Source organism: Trypanosoma cruzi, genomic scaffold (genome assembly GCF_000209065.1).
Source record: "Trypanosoma cruzi strain CL Brener 1047053516851 genomic scaffold, whole genome shotgun sequence".
Classification (NCBI taxonomy): Eukaryota; Euglenozoa; class Kinetoplastea; order Trypanosomatida; family Trypanosomatidae; genus Trypanosoma; species Trypanosoma cruzi.
Window position 1 is genome coordinate 203382 of NW_001849577.1, and position 15156 is coordinate 218537.

Genomic DNA, 15156 nt, shown 5'->3' on the forward strand with positions numbered 1-15156 from the left:
AGATGAGACAATAAAAATAAAAAAATAAATAAGAAGCAGACAACACGGCCGAGGCATTCCAGCAGCAGAGGCAAAGCCACTCTCGGACCACGTGAGTGTGCAGCAAGGACAACGCAGCGGGTCCAGGACACAACTCCAATGTGGTCCTTCCAATCCCAGACTGACAAGCTGAAAGTAATAAATAAACAGCGCTTTCATTCCCCCACCCACCCACACATACGCACACACAAACAAACACACACACGCACACACAAACGCTCGCGTGTCGCCATGGGACGGCACTCTGCGTCAGCAACACGATTTGCGTCACAGCATGTACTCAGATGTTGCTGTTAATTGATCGGTTTTGGGTGCTCATCGTCCGCAGCCGTGCACACGAGGTACCCGCGGCGACGCGGAGGGAGTGGGGTGCATGGGGATGCTGAGTCCCGCGAAGTGTGCTGGGTAATTACGGTGCAGTCAAAACTGACAAATAATGCAAGTCATTGTTTGCATTTTCCCACTGATATTTTTAAACAGGTTAAATTTGCTTTGTTTTCCCCCGTGTTGTTGAACGTTTGAATCATTTTTGCTAATCCGTGCTTATTTTGATAAAAAAAGACAAATATAATGAGAGTAGAGGTATCCGTGTTATTTGTTGTACGTCGGGTAATCGTTGTATCCGACTGCTGTTCTTGTGTAGTATGTTTCTGGTCGCGGCTCGTTGAGGGGCCAGTTGTGTTGGGCCCTTTCAACGAGATCGGGGTTCGCAATGAACTTGGCGCCAAAAGCCACGGCGTCGACTTTTCCTTCCCGTATTTGCTGGTCTGCCTCTTCGAAATCGTAGCGCAAGTTGGATATTTTTACACCGCTGTAACTTCCACGAACCCACGCCACAACGTCACCAATCTGCTGGTTGACCATGTCGCCGCGCAAGTAATGCAGATAGGCAAGCGAAAGTGGCTCAATTTTCTTGCATAGATGCTTGGTTAGTGCCTCCGGGTTCGAGTCAATCATCCCATGCACGCCATTTAGTGGGGATATGCGGAGCCCCACACGGTCACTTCCCACGGCATCGCAGACGCTTTTGGTGACATCGTAGATGAGTTGGCATCGTGTGTCGATGGTCGTTCCGGCGTACGGACCGGACTGGCGCTTGTTGGAAGATTCGCGAAAAAAGGCGTCCAGTAAGTAGCCGTTGGCTCCATGAATCTCAACGCCATCAAACCCAGCCTTAAAGATGGCGTTTTTGGCCCCCTCCACAAACAATGGGATGATACCGTCCCGGACTTCGTCATCCGTGAGCTCCTCTGGGACACCGTAGGTCTCCTTTTCTCCGCTCGCAGCAAAATAGGCAGGAATCCGATGGTCCTTAATGGGAATGGCACTCGGGGCAAGCAGGCGCCCAGCAAGGGGATCCTGGTCACTCTTCGACTGCTGAAGGATCTTCTCCGGAATCCCGGCTCGACCAGCGTGAATGAGTTGCAGGAATATAAGGCCACCCTTTTTGTGTACCGCGTCCACGATCTTTCTCCACTCCTCAATCTGCGCATCGGAGTAAATGCCAGGCTCCGTGAGAAACCCAGTGTAGTTTGGCTGGACCATCGTCGCCTCGGCAATGATAAGACCTGCAGATGCCCGGTCTTCGTAGTACTTCAGCATCGATTCCGTCCTTGGTACATGACCATCTTCTGTTGCCTGGCAACGCGTCAAGGGAGCCATAATAATCCGATTACGAAGTGTGTAGCGCCCCAATTTGAGGGGCCGCAGAAGTTCAGGGAACGTCGCCATGAAAAAATAAACAATTTAGATCCCAAGAAATAAAAAATAATATTACCACAAACGGCACAAGTCTACAGAAGGAAAGAGTGAGAAAAAAAAGACAGCTGATTACGCGCACACACGAAAAAAAAACACCGATACACGGACAGTCATAAAGAACATCATGGAGGGATGCTGTCTGAGATGCAAGTTCATTTTTTGGCATTTGTGTGGCGATCAGTTAAAAACATGAAAGTTGTTTGCTTTTTAGTGTACTTCTTTTCGCAGTTTTGAAGCACCGCGGTTGCAAGTTTATGTTTAAATTTAATTTTGTAAAAATCGGGGATTTAAGTATATTCTCCGACTCGGCATGTGGTTTTGATAATTAATTTAATCTTGACATGTTTCTGTTCTTCGGAGCGGCAGGCTCTTCAGTTTGTTTCTCAAAAGATCATGGCACCACTGACCGTCCTCGTTGTTTTTTTTTACTTCGTTGTAGTAAAAAAAAAAAAAAACCGACAATAAAGAAATATGTGTGAACATTTGCTACGAACAAATGTATTCAGCTATGAGGCTCGACACAAGTGCTGTTCTTCGCCACGGAGGAAAGTTCAACGTGGGTTAAGCGTTACTAAGAGAAAGTGCTTCGGGGAGGAGGTATCGATATAATAGGCGTTAACTTGTACGCAACGCCGGCCAGATTGTCTGATGTACCACATTGATGTAAAACGGTATCCGCAAATCAACTGTACAAAGTAAGTTTATAAAACTGTGACTTCAGATGCCTTCTACTGCTCTTTTTCTCCGTCATACACCACAGAAAAGGCATGAAACGTTTTACTCGTGGTATATATACATGCACGATATAATATTCCTACACCCTTGTATTATTATTTATTTTTTTTTTTTTTACAGCGTTGTCGATCGCACGATGAAACAAACGATTAAACTAATGTCGTTGCTGAAGGTATTTTGGGTCGGGTGTCATCTCATTGTATGCATCGCTGTGAAGGGTGGTCCCAAAAACACCGTGCACAATCCTATTTGGAGCATCTGTGGCATTCAGCAAAGAAGGTAACACGACACAAAAGGACTTTGGTGAAGAAGTTGATCCCGTCTTTGCATCCAGCTCATCCAGAAACCATGCCTTAATGGCTTTAAAGTACCGGATCTTGTCCTTCGCTCCAGAAAGGCATGTCGCATGCATCGCCACCCATTTTGGGTTTTCATTAAGTGGGTATGGACGCCAGCGAAAAGTTTGACGCCCATCCTCTAGCCTAACGGAGCCTTCAACTTTGTAGTTGCATTTCATGTTAAAGTCCCATTTTGGTAGACATTGCTGCGAAACACCGTGAACGTGATCGTAATTCATGAAAAGTCTCATTGCATTTTGATCCGCACTCTCATCCGTGCGAAAAGACATTAAATCCTGAAAATAACGTAAGTTGCAACTATTTGGACGTGCCATGTAAAGTCCGGAGTTGATACTCAGGCGACCCCTGCTGTCGCATTGATGCACCAAATCCAAACGATTTTTTAGCAGGTAGGGCATGGGAGAGCGATTCCATGTGATGTCAAGATCCGCAAGCATAAAAGTGTACCCACGACGAAGAACGGCAATAGCCAGTCGCGGTTTCACCCAAGAAAATTCTTCCGTGACTTTACGTGTAAAACCTCCTTTCGATGAGGCGTTATCACCCCCCTTTTCTGTCCCTTTCTCCGGCTCCACAAATAAGGTGGCATTCAGGCATGGCAAGCGAAAGGACAAACAAAGCAAAAGCGCAGTGTCATCCACGCTAGCGACAATCAGATTCCGCATCTTGGCCCTCTTTGCAAAACTGTACACAAAGTTATGTAATTGATCGCGCCAAAAGCTGTTAAATATCACAACGGTGACAAATCCATTTTCACCGGACTGAATTTCCAGTAGGCCATCGAGGTCATTGTGTTTTCCCTCGTATGGAAAGGCGGCGAGAACCGAAGTGTTAAGTAGCCATGGTGCCTCAAACGCATCAATGCATGTACCCTCTTCCCCAAGTGACGGTGTCTGAGGCAGACCTTTTTTTAAGAATATTTTTGAGTTGGCGGTCTTCGCCATCTCTATTAGTGAGGGTTCTTTCATTAATAAAGGGCGTCCATGAGACGCGGTTGGAATTTCTTTATGAGAGTCATCCGCGGGAACGACGCAGTGACGACATGCACATACGTAAATAGGAAGCGCTTCCATTTTATTATCAGGAAGGCAGTAATACTTGTACAGATGAATGCGTTCACGTACACAGACCGCAATGGCGTTTCGATGGACTAGCTGAAAATGAAAGGGCCATGTTCCCACTTCCACCTTGGCGTGCCAAACACTCCCGTAGGCTTCCAAGTAGTATGTCGCATTTGCCCCTCTATTCTGGGAAGGCATGGGTTCCCCATTTGTCCTTCGGCCCGGTTTCTGTGGTGCCATAAATTTACTAGGCACCCATCCAATCAGAATATACCATGGGTCTTGGCGAAGCAACGATAATACCGACTTGTAGACACCTTCTTCCACCAACAAACGCAACAGAGAGTTTGCCCATAGAGGTCGAGCCACTGGAACCCCATTCGACGCGTAACACACAGGAGGTGCACTCATAGGAAACGATTTTTTTCCTTTATTAAGCTCTGCAAGAGATTGGACACGAAGCGAGGAGATAGGAGCGCGGTTCGCGGCACCGTTGGCACAATAATACGCCGCCGGTGACTGCTTCTCTTCAAAGCCGGGGCACGACAAGAGCGTTGTTCCGTTCGCCGTGATCCGGTTTTCTTTGCGCTTACCAACCAATTCTGTTTTCGTGTCCCGTCGCCCTGTCCATTTCATGACTTTCGGACTCCCCGTGTTGTCTCCGCGTGTTGCTATCGTGGAGTTTCCATCGACATTTTCTAGGAGAAGCTGCGAAACGCCCAAAATGTTTCCCAGCACACCGACTAGACAGCAAACGACGCACACATAAAACATAATTTTCAGGCATGTGAGTTGGCACTTGAAACGTCCCACAGGCCTCATCGTCGTTATATGACTCCCTTTCGCCCATCGACACACACGTCTTATGGACACAATCATTGCAGTGACGGTGTCGTTAGGGCTATTCCCCCCCTCACACCCTTTTCTTCGCCTGTGTGTGTGGGTGAGAGCGCACAAAAAAATACCAGAAGGGCATACGCACGCAGAGAGAGACAGGAAGGCAGGGAATTCTCAGCAGTTATGATGGTTTTCCCCCTATTTTGAGCAAACGGCAGGAGACCTCGTAGGAGCAACTTACCGAACTGCCCGCTCCACACGAATCCTCATTCCAAAGAAAAAAAAAATCAACAACAACAAACTGAGAGGGGGGAAAAAAAAAGGAAAAGAAAAAAGACAAGTTTCGCCCAACGCACGAAAACGATACGACCCTTCCCATTTAAGTACAGCTACGGAGAGAACAGTGACCGCAAATTGCAGCCCAAATAGAAAACAGGTCTGTCGCCATGAAAGCCGTTGCTCGCCGCGTCGCATCATACACCATCGCCAAACAATACTAGACGACTCTCGACGTTTCATACTTACCAATGCACTGCGTATGTGTACTCTGGCCTGTTTCTACTCGAAAAGTGATCCACAATCTTCCCGTAAAAGAACGAGAAGGCCATCCATAGCAGAACAAGCCCAACATAGACGGCCGCCGAAATGCCATACTTCGCTCCCTCAGGCAACTCCTGCATTTGTTGTATTTTCTATGACGCTACCTTTCTTCTTCTTTTCCCACACACACACTCTCTCCCCCTTTTCACTGATTCCCACTTTACCCGTTGTTGTTTTACTCTTCTTCTCTGTCCCCTTCAGGCCAAAACCGACCTCCAAAGACCCACCAGCCAAATTAAAAGTCCAGGAAAAGCCACAAATAAATCACCACCGGAGGCAACCAACCCAAACGGTCCAAGACAATTCGCCCCGTTCCTCCAGCTCTATTGCCCACAGCGGCTCTCACGCACCGCCCTCACAGACACAAATAGTAAATTCCACGACCACCACAGTTTTTCATTCCTTGCGTTGGGGATTGACGGAATGGGCAAAGGGGTGGAAATTTGCATCCATCACCGCACCTCGAAAATGACAACATTAACAAACAAGGTTATGATTCACACATTACAAACAGTAACAACCCATTTAAAAAAAAGCATCACGCCAAAATAATAATAATAATAATAATAATAATAATACTCAGTCATGCAAAAAAAATCCGTTTCGCTACTGATGCTTCTTTTCTTGAGCGATCATTCCCGCCGTGGATTGACCCATAAAAGGCTCCCAAAAGGCATAAATGACGTACATTGCCATGATCGCGATAGTGGACCCCAAAGCCATAAACCCACCACAGACGCCCGAATCGGCTCCAAAATACGGCGCCACAACGTGCATACCAAAAAGAAGCACAACAATGGGAATTGTGAACATGGCTGCTGTTGTAAAAATAAACACATCAACCACATTTTTGGACTGTACGCTGCCCAATAGACACATAAAACCACGAAACCCCTTCATTTTCTCACTCATTGGACGCATTGTTGCCTGGTTAAACTCCTTTCGTGCCTCTCTTGCCTGGTTCGCCGTGTCCTCCGTTGCTAATTTTTCCTCCAAAGCCCTACTCTCCTCTGCCAATGGATCAGTGTAAAGTGCCCTTCGAAGCTGTTCCTTCTCCTGCTCCTCCAGCTCGCGCAAGGTACGCACTCCAGAGTGGGCAGCCAAGGACTCTACGGCCTTAGGTTTTTCCTCACGCTCGCTCATACTGCCGAAAATAATCAGCCAATGAGCTGTTCAGCAACTCATCAAAGCAACATTCATGAAAAACAAAAAACAAAAATGTGGCAAAAAAAAAAAAAATTAAATGTATTCTGTGTGTGCACCCATAACGCCCGGTGGGAAACAAACGAAATATCTCCTGCACAAGAAAACATTCAAATCAAAACATCAAAAAAAATGTGTATGCAACACCATACCAAAAGGGAAAAACCTTTGCCACCAAAGAAATGAGGAACCAAGAAAAAAAACAAAACAAGCGGTTACAGAGAGTAGCGGGGAACACCTCTTTCATCATCTTTTTTTATTGTACATTCCTGTTGCCTTCCCCTGCGCTTTCTTCAGAATCCTTCTTCGACGATCATTGGGTCCGGTAGGTCTAACATTGCTGCTGCCAAAGGAACCGAGGAGGAACTACTAGTCAAGTACACAGAGATTCCCCCGTCCACAATATCCCCATCTAGACGCTCTAAAAGAACCCCATATGTGGAAAGAGAAGAGGGTGTCAGAAACGGCACCTCTATTATGTGCTTTGAAAGCTTGCATGACGTTGATGGATAACTTAAAAAAATTGTCAATTTATGCATTGGTTTCTGACTCAAATTTTGCAAAGTGATTCTCAACTTATAAACAGGACCAAGACCCTGCACAGCTGTGATCATACGTATAGACTCTTCTCTTCGTTGAATGTTTACCCCCGCTGCTCCCCCTTCACCATTGCCAGACAACATCGACAGATACAATTTGGCACTCTGCAATCGAATTTGACAGATATCACGTTGAAATGAACGATGAATATCTAAGCTATACTTGCGCTCACGTTCCGCCTGTGCCACAAACAGACTCGTAAGTTGTGGTACAGGGATAGGCACATCTTGCTCTGGAGCTGGGCCAACCTCTCGGGCATTCTCGCATTCAAATGACGCATGACGGTGCAACAATTCCACTACAAGAGAGCCATTTTGCAAAATAAGGATAAGCGCCGAATCCTCACGACCATATCGGCCAAAATGCATCGCAGTGACGGTGCCGTACGCCTGACTCTCATGCAATAATAACTTGCCCACATACACTCGAATTTCCCCATTGTTCAACGCCACAATAATACCCCGGGCCTTTCCAGAGACATTTTCCGTAATAGTGGCTATATTCGTTACAGGAAAAGGAAGAAAGACAGAAGACTGTCGCTTTCCCTTCAAAGTAAAATATGACAGTGTGTTCTGTGTGGTGGCCACAGCCAAAAGGTTATCATAACGAGCAATTTGTACAATTTGTCCATCTGGGTAAATAGTAGAATTGGACAATTTCCCGTTCTTTACGGAATAGACACGACCGTCTCGGCAGGCTAAAATAATACGGTACTCAGTCCGTAATGCCCCTGCTGTCACAATCGACTCAGGGACACTGGGAACTCGGATCCTGAGACATACATCTGTGGAGGAACTCTTCAGCACATAGAGATAGCGATTTTCCGTGCCAATAACTAAACATCCCCGACTTCCTTCTTCCGTTCGATCCAAATAAAGAGAACTCATGCACGTTACAACGCTTGGCTGAGAAAGAGGGGTATCCTTTACCATCTCCACAAACCGCTCTCGCTCCTTCGCATTGTCACAAACTAAAAGATCAATGGAACGCGTCGACAACTCCACCCCGTCTGCTTGTCGATCCTTTAACATATCGGCCGCCTCTGCAACGGATATGGTGTTGTTGCGCAATCCTTCCCAGACAGCCTCATCCACGCTATCAATCTCAACCGGAGTTATTGTAAACCGATACAGTGGTACCATGTTTCGGTACATGAAGACGTTTGGTCCGCAGGCAACAGCCACAACTGGTCGAAACACTGCATCGCCGCCATCAGCGTAAAATGACGTCAACGCCGAAGGAACAGAAAGCAGTTGCATCTCCTTTACAAGAGACGTACCTCCAAATATTTTTAGGCGTCGCTTGCCATCTGCAACAAGAAGTTTATAATCACCGTCGCCATGGACATCGGCAACACCGATGCAACTTGTAAAGGCCTGAATTCCCGCAAGATGATCGCGAAACGCATACAGCCAAAACTTCTCCTTCTTTTGAGACTCTCCCTTAAGGCTCATCTCCTTTGCATTATTTAAATAAAATAAAAAAAAAAAAAGACCAGCAATGAGTATCTTACTCTTTCCCTCCACCTCGTATCCTCCCCCGTTGGTGCTTGGGAACATTGAAAACAAGGAAAACAAAAACCCAAATAACTGCTCACTCAAATACGAATGGTTATTTAAAATCCGTAATCCTACCGGACAAGATGAAAATTCGTACACCCCGGCGGAGAAAATTAACACACTTCGAGTCTCTCGCTCCCTCTCGCACGCACTCTCTCTCATTTATCTAAAGTGATACTCGGTGTGCAAACAATCTTCTTCTCCAACAGCCCCAGCTGGTAGCAGCTCGTCTTTTCATCCGGCTGCTGAGATGGCGTCACGGCGGCCACAACATTGCAAGCAACATCACCAGCAGCGGTATAACCTTCGACCGCAAGTTCGTAGTAAACACCACAAATCTCCATCAACATACGTCCGCTTTTATACACCTTCACCTCCCCAATCTTACCAGATGGCAGCTGCGTTAATAAAAAGGGCGGATCAGCCTGAAAGCGGGGCAGTTGAAACCACACAAACTCACCTTTATCGGAACAACCCATAGAAATTTCTGCATCAATTTTATCGGCAGAAGCACGGAGCACCTCACGTTCAAAACGCATATTGGCCAGTCTCGACCGGCGCAATTCCTCTTCGTATTCCTTAAGGAATGCGACACCGTCGTCCTGCGTGGTCGCATCGACTCGTTGATCATCGCCCTCCACAAAACAATCCTCATCAGACGGCTTCAAGCGGGCAGGGAGTGTGCAGTCTAGGGGTGTTGGGTGATAAACTGTCATGCCAGGCGTATCTGCTCTCACCTCAAGAATCTTTGACATGGTATCAACGGGAAATCGCTCAGCCTCAGGCGCCAAAAACGCAGCCGCACGACTCGCGGCTATCTGGGCCGACTGTAATCGAGGCGCTCTACGGGTAGACGCACTATCAACAGGCAAAACTGATGCCGCAGAGTCACCTCGTAAAGAGTGTAGTGTTGCAGTACCGACTCCAAATGTTTGTTGTTGTTGTTGTTGCTGTTGTTGAAGAGCGGCCTCTTGCTGGAGACGCAGGCGCTCCAACTGGACAAGACTCATGTCCTCCATTCCTTCCGTGGACTGGGATTCGTCCAACTCATCTTTGGGACGAACCACACGACGCGGCTTGTACTTTAAATTTGGGAGTTTAGGAGGCATATGTCTGACCCACTTCCTCCTGGTGATACAAGAGGAAGAAAGCCAGAAAAAGTTTGAAAAAAGAAAATCAGACATTAAAAACAAACAATAATAATAAAAACAATAATAATAATGATAATAATGATAATAATAATAATAATAATAATAATAATAATAATAATAATAATAATAATAATAATAATAATAATAATAATAATAATAATAATAATAATAATAATAAACAAAACAGTGGAAACAACAACAAAAAGGACAACTGTGCTACATATATAGATATGACCATTTATTTCTTATTACTCGGGAAAGCCACACCTCACCCGGAATTATTAAGACGCACACACAGTCTCACATACATGCACAATAAATACAAAAAGGCATACAGTGAGCAAGCCAAGATAAAACCATGACAACAACAGGAAGAATAAAAGATAATAATAAGTGGACGGAGTTATTAAACGCTTTGCTAGACATACAAGCCCACATTGTCCATCTAAATAGTGATCGTCATATTCTCCAGTACATTCAAAAAAAAAAAAAAAAAACGAGAAAATCTTCATCCTACAGACCAAGCTCGCCGTCAAAGGAACTAAAACCAGCAAGAAGGAAGAGCGGATAAAAAGGTTTCCATCGAATGTTGTTACACCAGTTCCATGCACTTGTCAGCCGGCCATCAACACAACTACCAGCGTCATCCATATTGTCTCCTCCACTACCATCAAATCCGTGTCTAAAAAAATCCCTTAAGATAGCTCTTTTTGCATTCATGGAACCATCCCAGACCTCCTTCATGTATGCATTGTGTTCATAACTCTCCGCTAGGGTATCAATGTGAGCTATTGTCCGAAGTATGGGAATGATAATCCGTGAAACCTGAGCATACTTATCAATAAAGTGAAATGCATTCGGCACCTGATCATCCCCGAGGTGTATACGATCCGATCCTACCCATTCTCCAAGCTCATCCTTCGTCTGCTGCACGACCTCACTGATGGCACGGTAGAGGTTCGGGGCTTTTTGCACACGTTGGTAACCTTGACCTGTGTAACGAAATTCGTATGGCTCGTTTGGGTTTAACATGTCTCCCTCTGCAATCGTCCAAAGAGAAAACATGCGACGACAAATGTTCTTCCAAAGTGAAAGGCTTTGGAGGACAAAAAAATACTGCCGTCTGTGATTGTGAGACAATCGACTTCCATTTTCGCCCTCCTCGATACTCAAGTTCGTCAAATCAGTTGGTGCATCTGGTGAGAAAAATTCCTTAAGTAAATGAAGCATTTGATTTGTACTATCCACATTGTCGTTGGCAAAATGATTGGCATCGTTGAGACTCCGAACAGCAATCTCCACCTCATCCAAAGTCCGACCGGATGCTCTACTGTATTCCTTTAAAAGTCCATTCACTGTAACATCCTTGTGCCGCAGGGCCTTGTTCAACTTGTTTCTGTTTTTAATAAAAGGCACAGGAGTAATACATAAGGGCATGCGATTATCCTGAAGTATCGACTCAAACCCTAAGGCACGGCAGTAGAATCCAACAGTGACAATTTGCTCAGCCACCACAAAACCCAACATCTCGCGAACATTTTCGTTCTGGACTGCATCCTGAACCATGTAAAGAAATTTTACGTAATCTGTTCGAAGAAAGTCAGGATTCATCATTTTGTACCGTCGGGACGCCTCAACGGCTAACTGAATTTCTCTTGCAAAGGGAGAAAAGTCCTTTTCACGAAGAAGCTTCGCCCCCTTCTCAACATCCAAGCCGGTAATAAGGCCACTAAGTGAATTTGTAATCTCCTTCACTATAATGGCATCTCGTTTGTTACTTTTTAGTACGGCTTCATTATCAACCTTATCTGTGTAATGGGAGGCCATAATAACCGCACGCATGAGACGTTGTATCTTCCGCTCCCTAGGGTTCAATCGGAGAGGGATGTAGTCGGCATTCTGGATCGGCTCCGGCATAAGCTCGTATTCCGCCATCGTCTCCGACTTTTCCAGGCCGCAAAAAGGGGCCAATAAATAACTCATCGTGAGAGGAGGGAGGGGGGGGGGGGATTGTAATGTAATACTCGTATTCTTATGTCACCGTCCCTTTTTTTTCTTTGATGATTATTATTATTATTTCTTTTCTTGACACGCAAGCGGTACCGCCCTATCCGAATTATTATTTTTCTCCCCTTTCTTGTTACTGCCAAAACAAAAAAGACAGGAATGTTTACTGAATAAAGCCAAGTCGTTATTTTGTTGTTGTTGTTGTTGTTGTTGTTTTCAGGGTTGTTTATTAAAAGAAAAAAAAAAGGAAAACCGGAGAAAATGGAAGACAACAGGAATCCCCGACCATCACAACAAAAGTGTGAGACGGCACAAGTGGAAAGACAATTAATAATAATAATAATAATAATAATAATAATAATAATAATAATAGTTAAAAACATATACGCGTATACACAGACCTATATGTATGTACAGAAAGAGAGGGGGGAACAATAACCGGAAAACGAGTGCCATTGCAATACGGTTGCAAATACAACGGCAATATCCTTCCCGTAACCGCAAGTTGTACAACAAAAAAGAGCAAAATTTAACTATGTCTTCTTTTGCTCTTTGGGCTGCATTTGAGTTCAGTGTTAACAATGCCTTCTACTCGGTGGCAGTGATGTTGTTTTTCGTTTGTTGGTTTGACTCCCCTTCCGTCGTCTTTTTTTTTTTTTTTTTCTTCTTATGGCAACTCACGCTGTTCACAACATCATCTTCTCCACAAGACCACCTGCTACCGTGTTGCCATCCTGTTGCAGAACAAAACGTCCAAGCGCGCGACAGACTTCGGCGGGCTCTAATGCAATTTTGTAAGCCGAACGAAAAACAATGATCGCCTGTGTAACTTTTGGGATGCACTTCACCATGCCTGTCGACCACGTCCCTTGACGGTTCATCTTCGACACCAGCGCCACCACCTTCACAGGCACTGTGAGGGCGTGAACGACCATCGTGAAGGTTGTGCCAGGAAGAATGGAACTCTGCAGCGTGGCAAACGTCTGCACACGGGCCTCAAAGTCTGTGGAGCATTGAATGGGGTCAATGAGGCTGCAGCCAACACAGCCAGGGGACAACCCTACAAGTGAGGAGTCCGTGTCAATCACCACCAGATCACCCGCAAAAGCAGCACTTACAAATTCATCCAATGTTGGCTTCAATATCGTTTTGACATGAACTTGAACGTCAGACGGCAAAAATACAAATTTAGACGCCTTTAAAAGGCGTCCACTCTCCACTTTGCAAAAAAGTCTTGATCCCTGCATGTCCTGTAAACTCAGTCGTAATGGAGCATCTAACAATCTGCTTTCCAGAGGGCATTGGTCAAATAACTGAACCAAGGATGGCCCTTCATACCACGGAGTCGCCTCGCGATTCACATGAAGAATGTTCGTCCCCTGCATACCACTCACTGGACAAAAACCAACAACCGCCTCCTCCTTGTAGCGTATTTGTTTCAATAGAAATTTCAACTCCCGTACGACATAGTCATATCGTTCTTTACTATAGTCCACCGTATCCATCTTATTAACGGCAACAATCAATCGACCAACACTTAATGTCTTTAAAATAAAAAGATGCTCCTTCGTCCCATGAGCAAGACCAACCTCAAATTCGGAGGTGGCAGCCGTTACAACAAGAAGGGCTGCATCTGCTTGTGTCGCACTACTAATCATATTTAGAACGTAATCCTTGTGGCCAGGGGCATCCAAAATATTAATACGACGATGTTCAGTTTCAAAACAATAGGAACCAGCATCAATCGTCACACCACGTCGGCGTTCTTCCTCGGATTGATCCAGCACCCATGCATATTTAAACGAGCCGCTATTCAGCTGACGCGCATTCTTCTCATTCTTCTCAATCTCAGACTGCGAGACCTTACCCAGCAACAAAAGTAGATGTCCCAAAGTCGTACTTTTCCCCGCATCTACATGACCTGCAATGACAAACGTACAATCTCTTTTGTTTGGGTCCGGCATGATCTCCTGTACCGCATTCTTTTTCAATTCTGAAATATTACGGGTATTGCGTGCACCACTTGCACTTTTTGTTATTGTCTCTTTAACCATATTGGATTTGTTCGCCGGTGGTATCTCCGTGTTTTTACCGCCTTTCCCAAGTTTTAGGGTGCGACCACCGGGTTTGGGCTCAACCGCCGTTGCCAACGTAGGTGTCGGAGCAGGAGCACAGGCATTCGCTGAACATTGCAATGACGAGGGCGTGTTGGTCGATTTTTGTGTCCCCGCATCCAGACTTTTCACCGTCACCCTTCGCAGTGTAAATGTGACGGCCTCATCCACGTCATAGTTATGATCACGAATGGCTTCGATGATATCACACAACTTGGGCTCCACTTTAAGCTCCTGAGCCGTGACACAACTCTCCCACTTCTTCCGGAACTCCGCAAGAAGCATGGTGATCAGCGGGTAATCCAAATCCTCAGAGCACCGACCCTGTTCTTCGCCCAATGGCAGCTCCTCGTTGTTCAATAACTCCTCTTGCGGAGCAGTGAAACCCGCCGTGGAGGACGTTTTCACGGGTTTTGCCGGGATGGCGCCCGTCCGCACCACATATTGCAGCTCTTCCTCCCCGTAGTCATCCTCCTCTCCCTCGTCATAATAGTCGTCGTCATCGTCGTAATAGTCGTCATGCAACTTATCCCCAAGCGTAGAGTAAAACTTCTTGTGACGATTCATTCTTTTAAAAATTCGCTACCCGTTGCCCCCCAAAAAAAGAAAGAAAAAAAAACTCTTTTAAGGTGAGTTTTGGCAGGTCGTCTTTGCTCACTCGCCGGGCTCTGCTCGTGCCGTTTGTTTAGGTGCCCCACAGCCACGGGTCCTTCGCCGCCGCCACTTCCTCCCGCGTGAAACGAGAAAAAGGAAGGAAAAAAAAAACAAAAGACGACAAAAAGACTGGCGACAGGCAGAAGTTAAATTGCATCAAAAAAAAAAAAATCCACGGAAAGGAGCACTGCGTAAAAGCAAAGCACAAAGCAAAAGATAAAAATAACCAACACAAACACACACACATATGGAAAAAAAAAAAAAAAACTAGCGTTAAACACCAAATAAAAAGTATACCTTTTTGATGTTTGTTTTTAATAAAAGAGATTGAAGTAACGCAAGCAAATACAAGCACCCGCATCGCATACACATAACAACAAAAAGAAAAAACGGGAGAAATAAAGACATTTCTTTCCATTCAGTCCTTCCCGCAACTTCATTCTTCCCATTGAAGAGCAGCTCACATAACATTTATA

The 15156-nt window shown here is 45.4% G+C and overlaps 7 protein-coding genes and 2 non-coding genes across 9 annotated transcripts, besides 24 other annotated features; all 9 read right to left on the bottom strand.

Moving 5' to 3' along the window:
- Window positions 1-1078: part of a sequence feature (heterozygous, non-Esmeraldo-like haplotype) that runs on past the window's edge.
- Window positions 10-32: a sequence feature (AT_rich).
- On the bottom strand, window positions 81-151 carry Tc00.1047053508461.79. Its single transcript, XR_008255553.1, has one exon. It is a non-coding gene; the product is annotated as an H/ACA snoRNA, TC9C2H1 (small nucleolar RNA).
- Window positions 204-253: a microsatellite.
- Window positions 285-364, bottom strand: Tc00.1047053508461.81. The gene has a single exon (XR_008255554.1). It is a non-coding gene; the product is annotated as a C/D small nucleolar RNA (snoRNA), TB9C2C6 (small nucleolar RNA).
- Tc00.1047053508461.80 (prostaglandin F2alpha synthase) lies at window positions 631-1770 on the bottom strand (the record flags this gene model as incomplete). Its single annotated transcript, XM_816510.1, has 1 exon — window positions 631-1770. One exon carries the CDS (start codon window positions 1768-1770, stop codon window positions 631-633), a length of 1140 nt encoding a protein of 379 aa, XP_821603.1.
- Window positions 1079-1828: a sequence feature (areas merged during assembly that could not be assigned to a particular haplotype. This can correspond to areas where the two haplotypes were merged or to regions with more than two copies in the genome that were merged during assembly.).
- Window positions 1829-1882: a sequence feature (areas merged during assembly that could not be assigned to a particular haplotype. This can correspond to areas where the two haplotypes were merged or to regions with more than two copies in the genome that were merged during assembly.).
- Window positions 1883-2775: a sequence feature (areas merged during assembly that could not be assigned to a particular haplotype. This can correspond to areas where the two haplotypes were merged or to regions with more than two copies in the genome that were merged during assembly.).
- Window positions 2626-2652: a sequence feature (AT_rich).
- Tc00.1047053508461.84 (uncharacterized protein) lies at window positions 2690-4834 on the bottom strand (the record flags this gene model as incomplete). Its single annotated transcript, XM_816560.1, has 1 exon — window positions 2690-4834. The coding sequence occupies one exon, from the start codon at window positions 4832-4834 to the stop codon at window positions 2690-2692; it is 2145 nt and encodes a 714-aa protein (XP_821653.1).
- Window positions 2776-3065: a sequence feature (areas merged during assembly that could not be assigned to a particular haplotype. This can correspond to areas where the two haplotypes were merged or to regions with more than two copies in the genome that were merged during assembly.).
- Window positions 3066-4055: a sequence feature (areas merged during assembly that could not be assigned to a particular haplotype. This can correspond to areas where the two haplotypes were merged or to regions with more than two copies in the genome that were merged during assembly.).
- Window positions 4056-4285: a sequence feature (areas merged during assembly that could not be assigned to a particular haplotype. This can correspond to areas where the two haplotypes were merged or to regions with more than two copies in the genome that were merged during assembly.).
- Window positions 4286-6295: a sequence feature (areas merged during assembly that could not be assigned to a particular haplotype. This can correspond to areas where the two haplotypes were merged or to regions with more than two copies in the genome that were merged during assembly.).
- Window positions 5940-5970: a microsatellite.
- Tc00.1047053508461.90 (hypothetical protein, conserved) lies at window positions 5999-6535 on the bottom strand (the record flags this gene model as incomplete). Its single annotated transcript, XM_816511.1, has 1 exon — window positions 5999-6535. One exon carries the CDS (start codon window positions 6533-6535, stop codon window positions 5999-6001), a length of 537 nt encoding a protein of 178 aa, XP_821604.1.
- Window positions 6296-7085: a sequence feature (areas merged during assembly that could not be assigned to a particular haplotype. This can correspond to areas where the two haplotypes were merged or to regions with more than two copies in the genome that were merged during assembly.).
- Window positions 6889-8649, bottom strand: Tc00.1047053508461.100 (hypothetical protein, conserved; the record flags this gene model as incomplete). The annotated part of the gene is made up of 1 exon (XM_816512.1): window positions 6889-8649. One exon carries the CDS (start codon window positions 8647-8649, stop codon window positions 6889-6891), a length of 1761 nt encoding a protein of 586 aa, XP_821605.1.
- Window positions 7086-8365: a sequence feature (areas merged during assembly that could not be assigned to a particular haplotype. This can correspond to areas where the two haplotypes were merged or to regions with more than two copies in the genome that were merged during assembly.).
- Window positions 8366-8904: a sequence feature (areas merged during assembly that could not be assigned to a particular haplotype. This can correspond to areas where the two haplotypes were merged or to regions with more than two copies in the genome that were merged during assembly.).
- Window positions 8659-8687: a sequence feature (AT_rich).
- Window positions 8905-11758: a sequence feature (areas merged during assembly that could not be assigned to a particular haplotype. This can correspond to areas where the two haplotypes were merged or to regions with more than two copies in the genome that were merged during assembly.).
- Tc00.1047053508461.110 (hypothetical protein, conserved) lies at window positions 8913-9938 on the bottom strand (the record flags this gene model as incomplete). Its single annotated transcript, XM_816513.1, has 1 exon — window positions 8913-9938. One exon carries the CDS (start codon window positions 9936-9938, stop codon window positions 8913-8915), a length of 1026 nt encoding a protein of 341 aa, XP_821606.1.
- Window positions 9687-9713: a microsatellite.
- Window positions 9947-10083: a microsatellite.
- Window positions 10419-11888, bottom strand: Tc00.1047053508461.120 (hypothetical protein, conserved; the record flags this gene model as incomplete). The annotated part of the gene is made up of 1 exon (XM_816514.1): window positions 10419-11888. One exon carries the CDS (start codon window positions 11886-11888, stop codon window positions 10419-10421), a length of 1470 nt encoding a protein of 489 aa, XP_821607.1.
- Window positions 11759-11889: a sequence feature (areas merged during assembly that could not be assigned to a particular haplotype. This can correspond to areas where the two haplotypes were merged or to regions with more than two copies in the genome that were merged during assembly.).
- Window positions 11890-15156: part of a sequence feature (areas merged during assembly that could not be assigned to a particular haplotype. This can correspond to areas where the two haplotypes were merged or to regions with more than two copies in the genome that were merged during assembly.) that runs on past the window's edge.
- Window positions 12102-12127: a microsatellite.
- Window positions 12241-12284: a microsatellite.
- Tc00.1047053508461.130 (elongation factor 1-alpha (EF-1-alpha), putative) lies at window positions 12599-14593 on the bottom strand (the record flags this gene model as incomplete). The annotated part of the gene is made up of 1 exon (XM_816515.1): window positions 12599-14593. The coding sequence occupies one exon, from the start codon at window positions 14591-14593 to the stop codon at window positions 12599-12601; it is 1995 nt and encodes a 664-aa protein (XP_821608.1).
- Window positions 14488-14547: a microsatellite.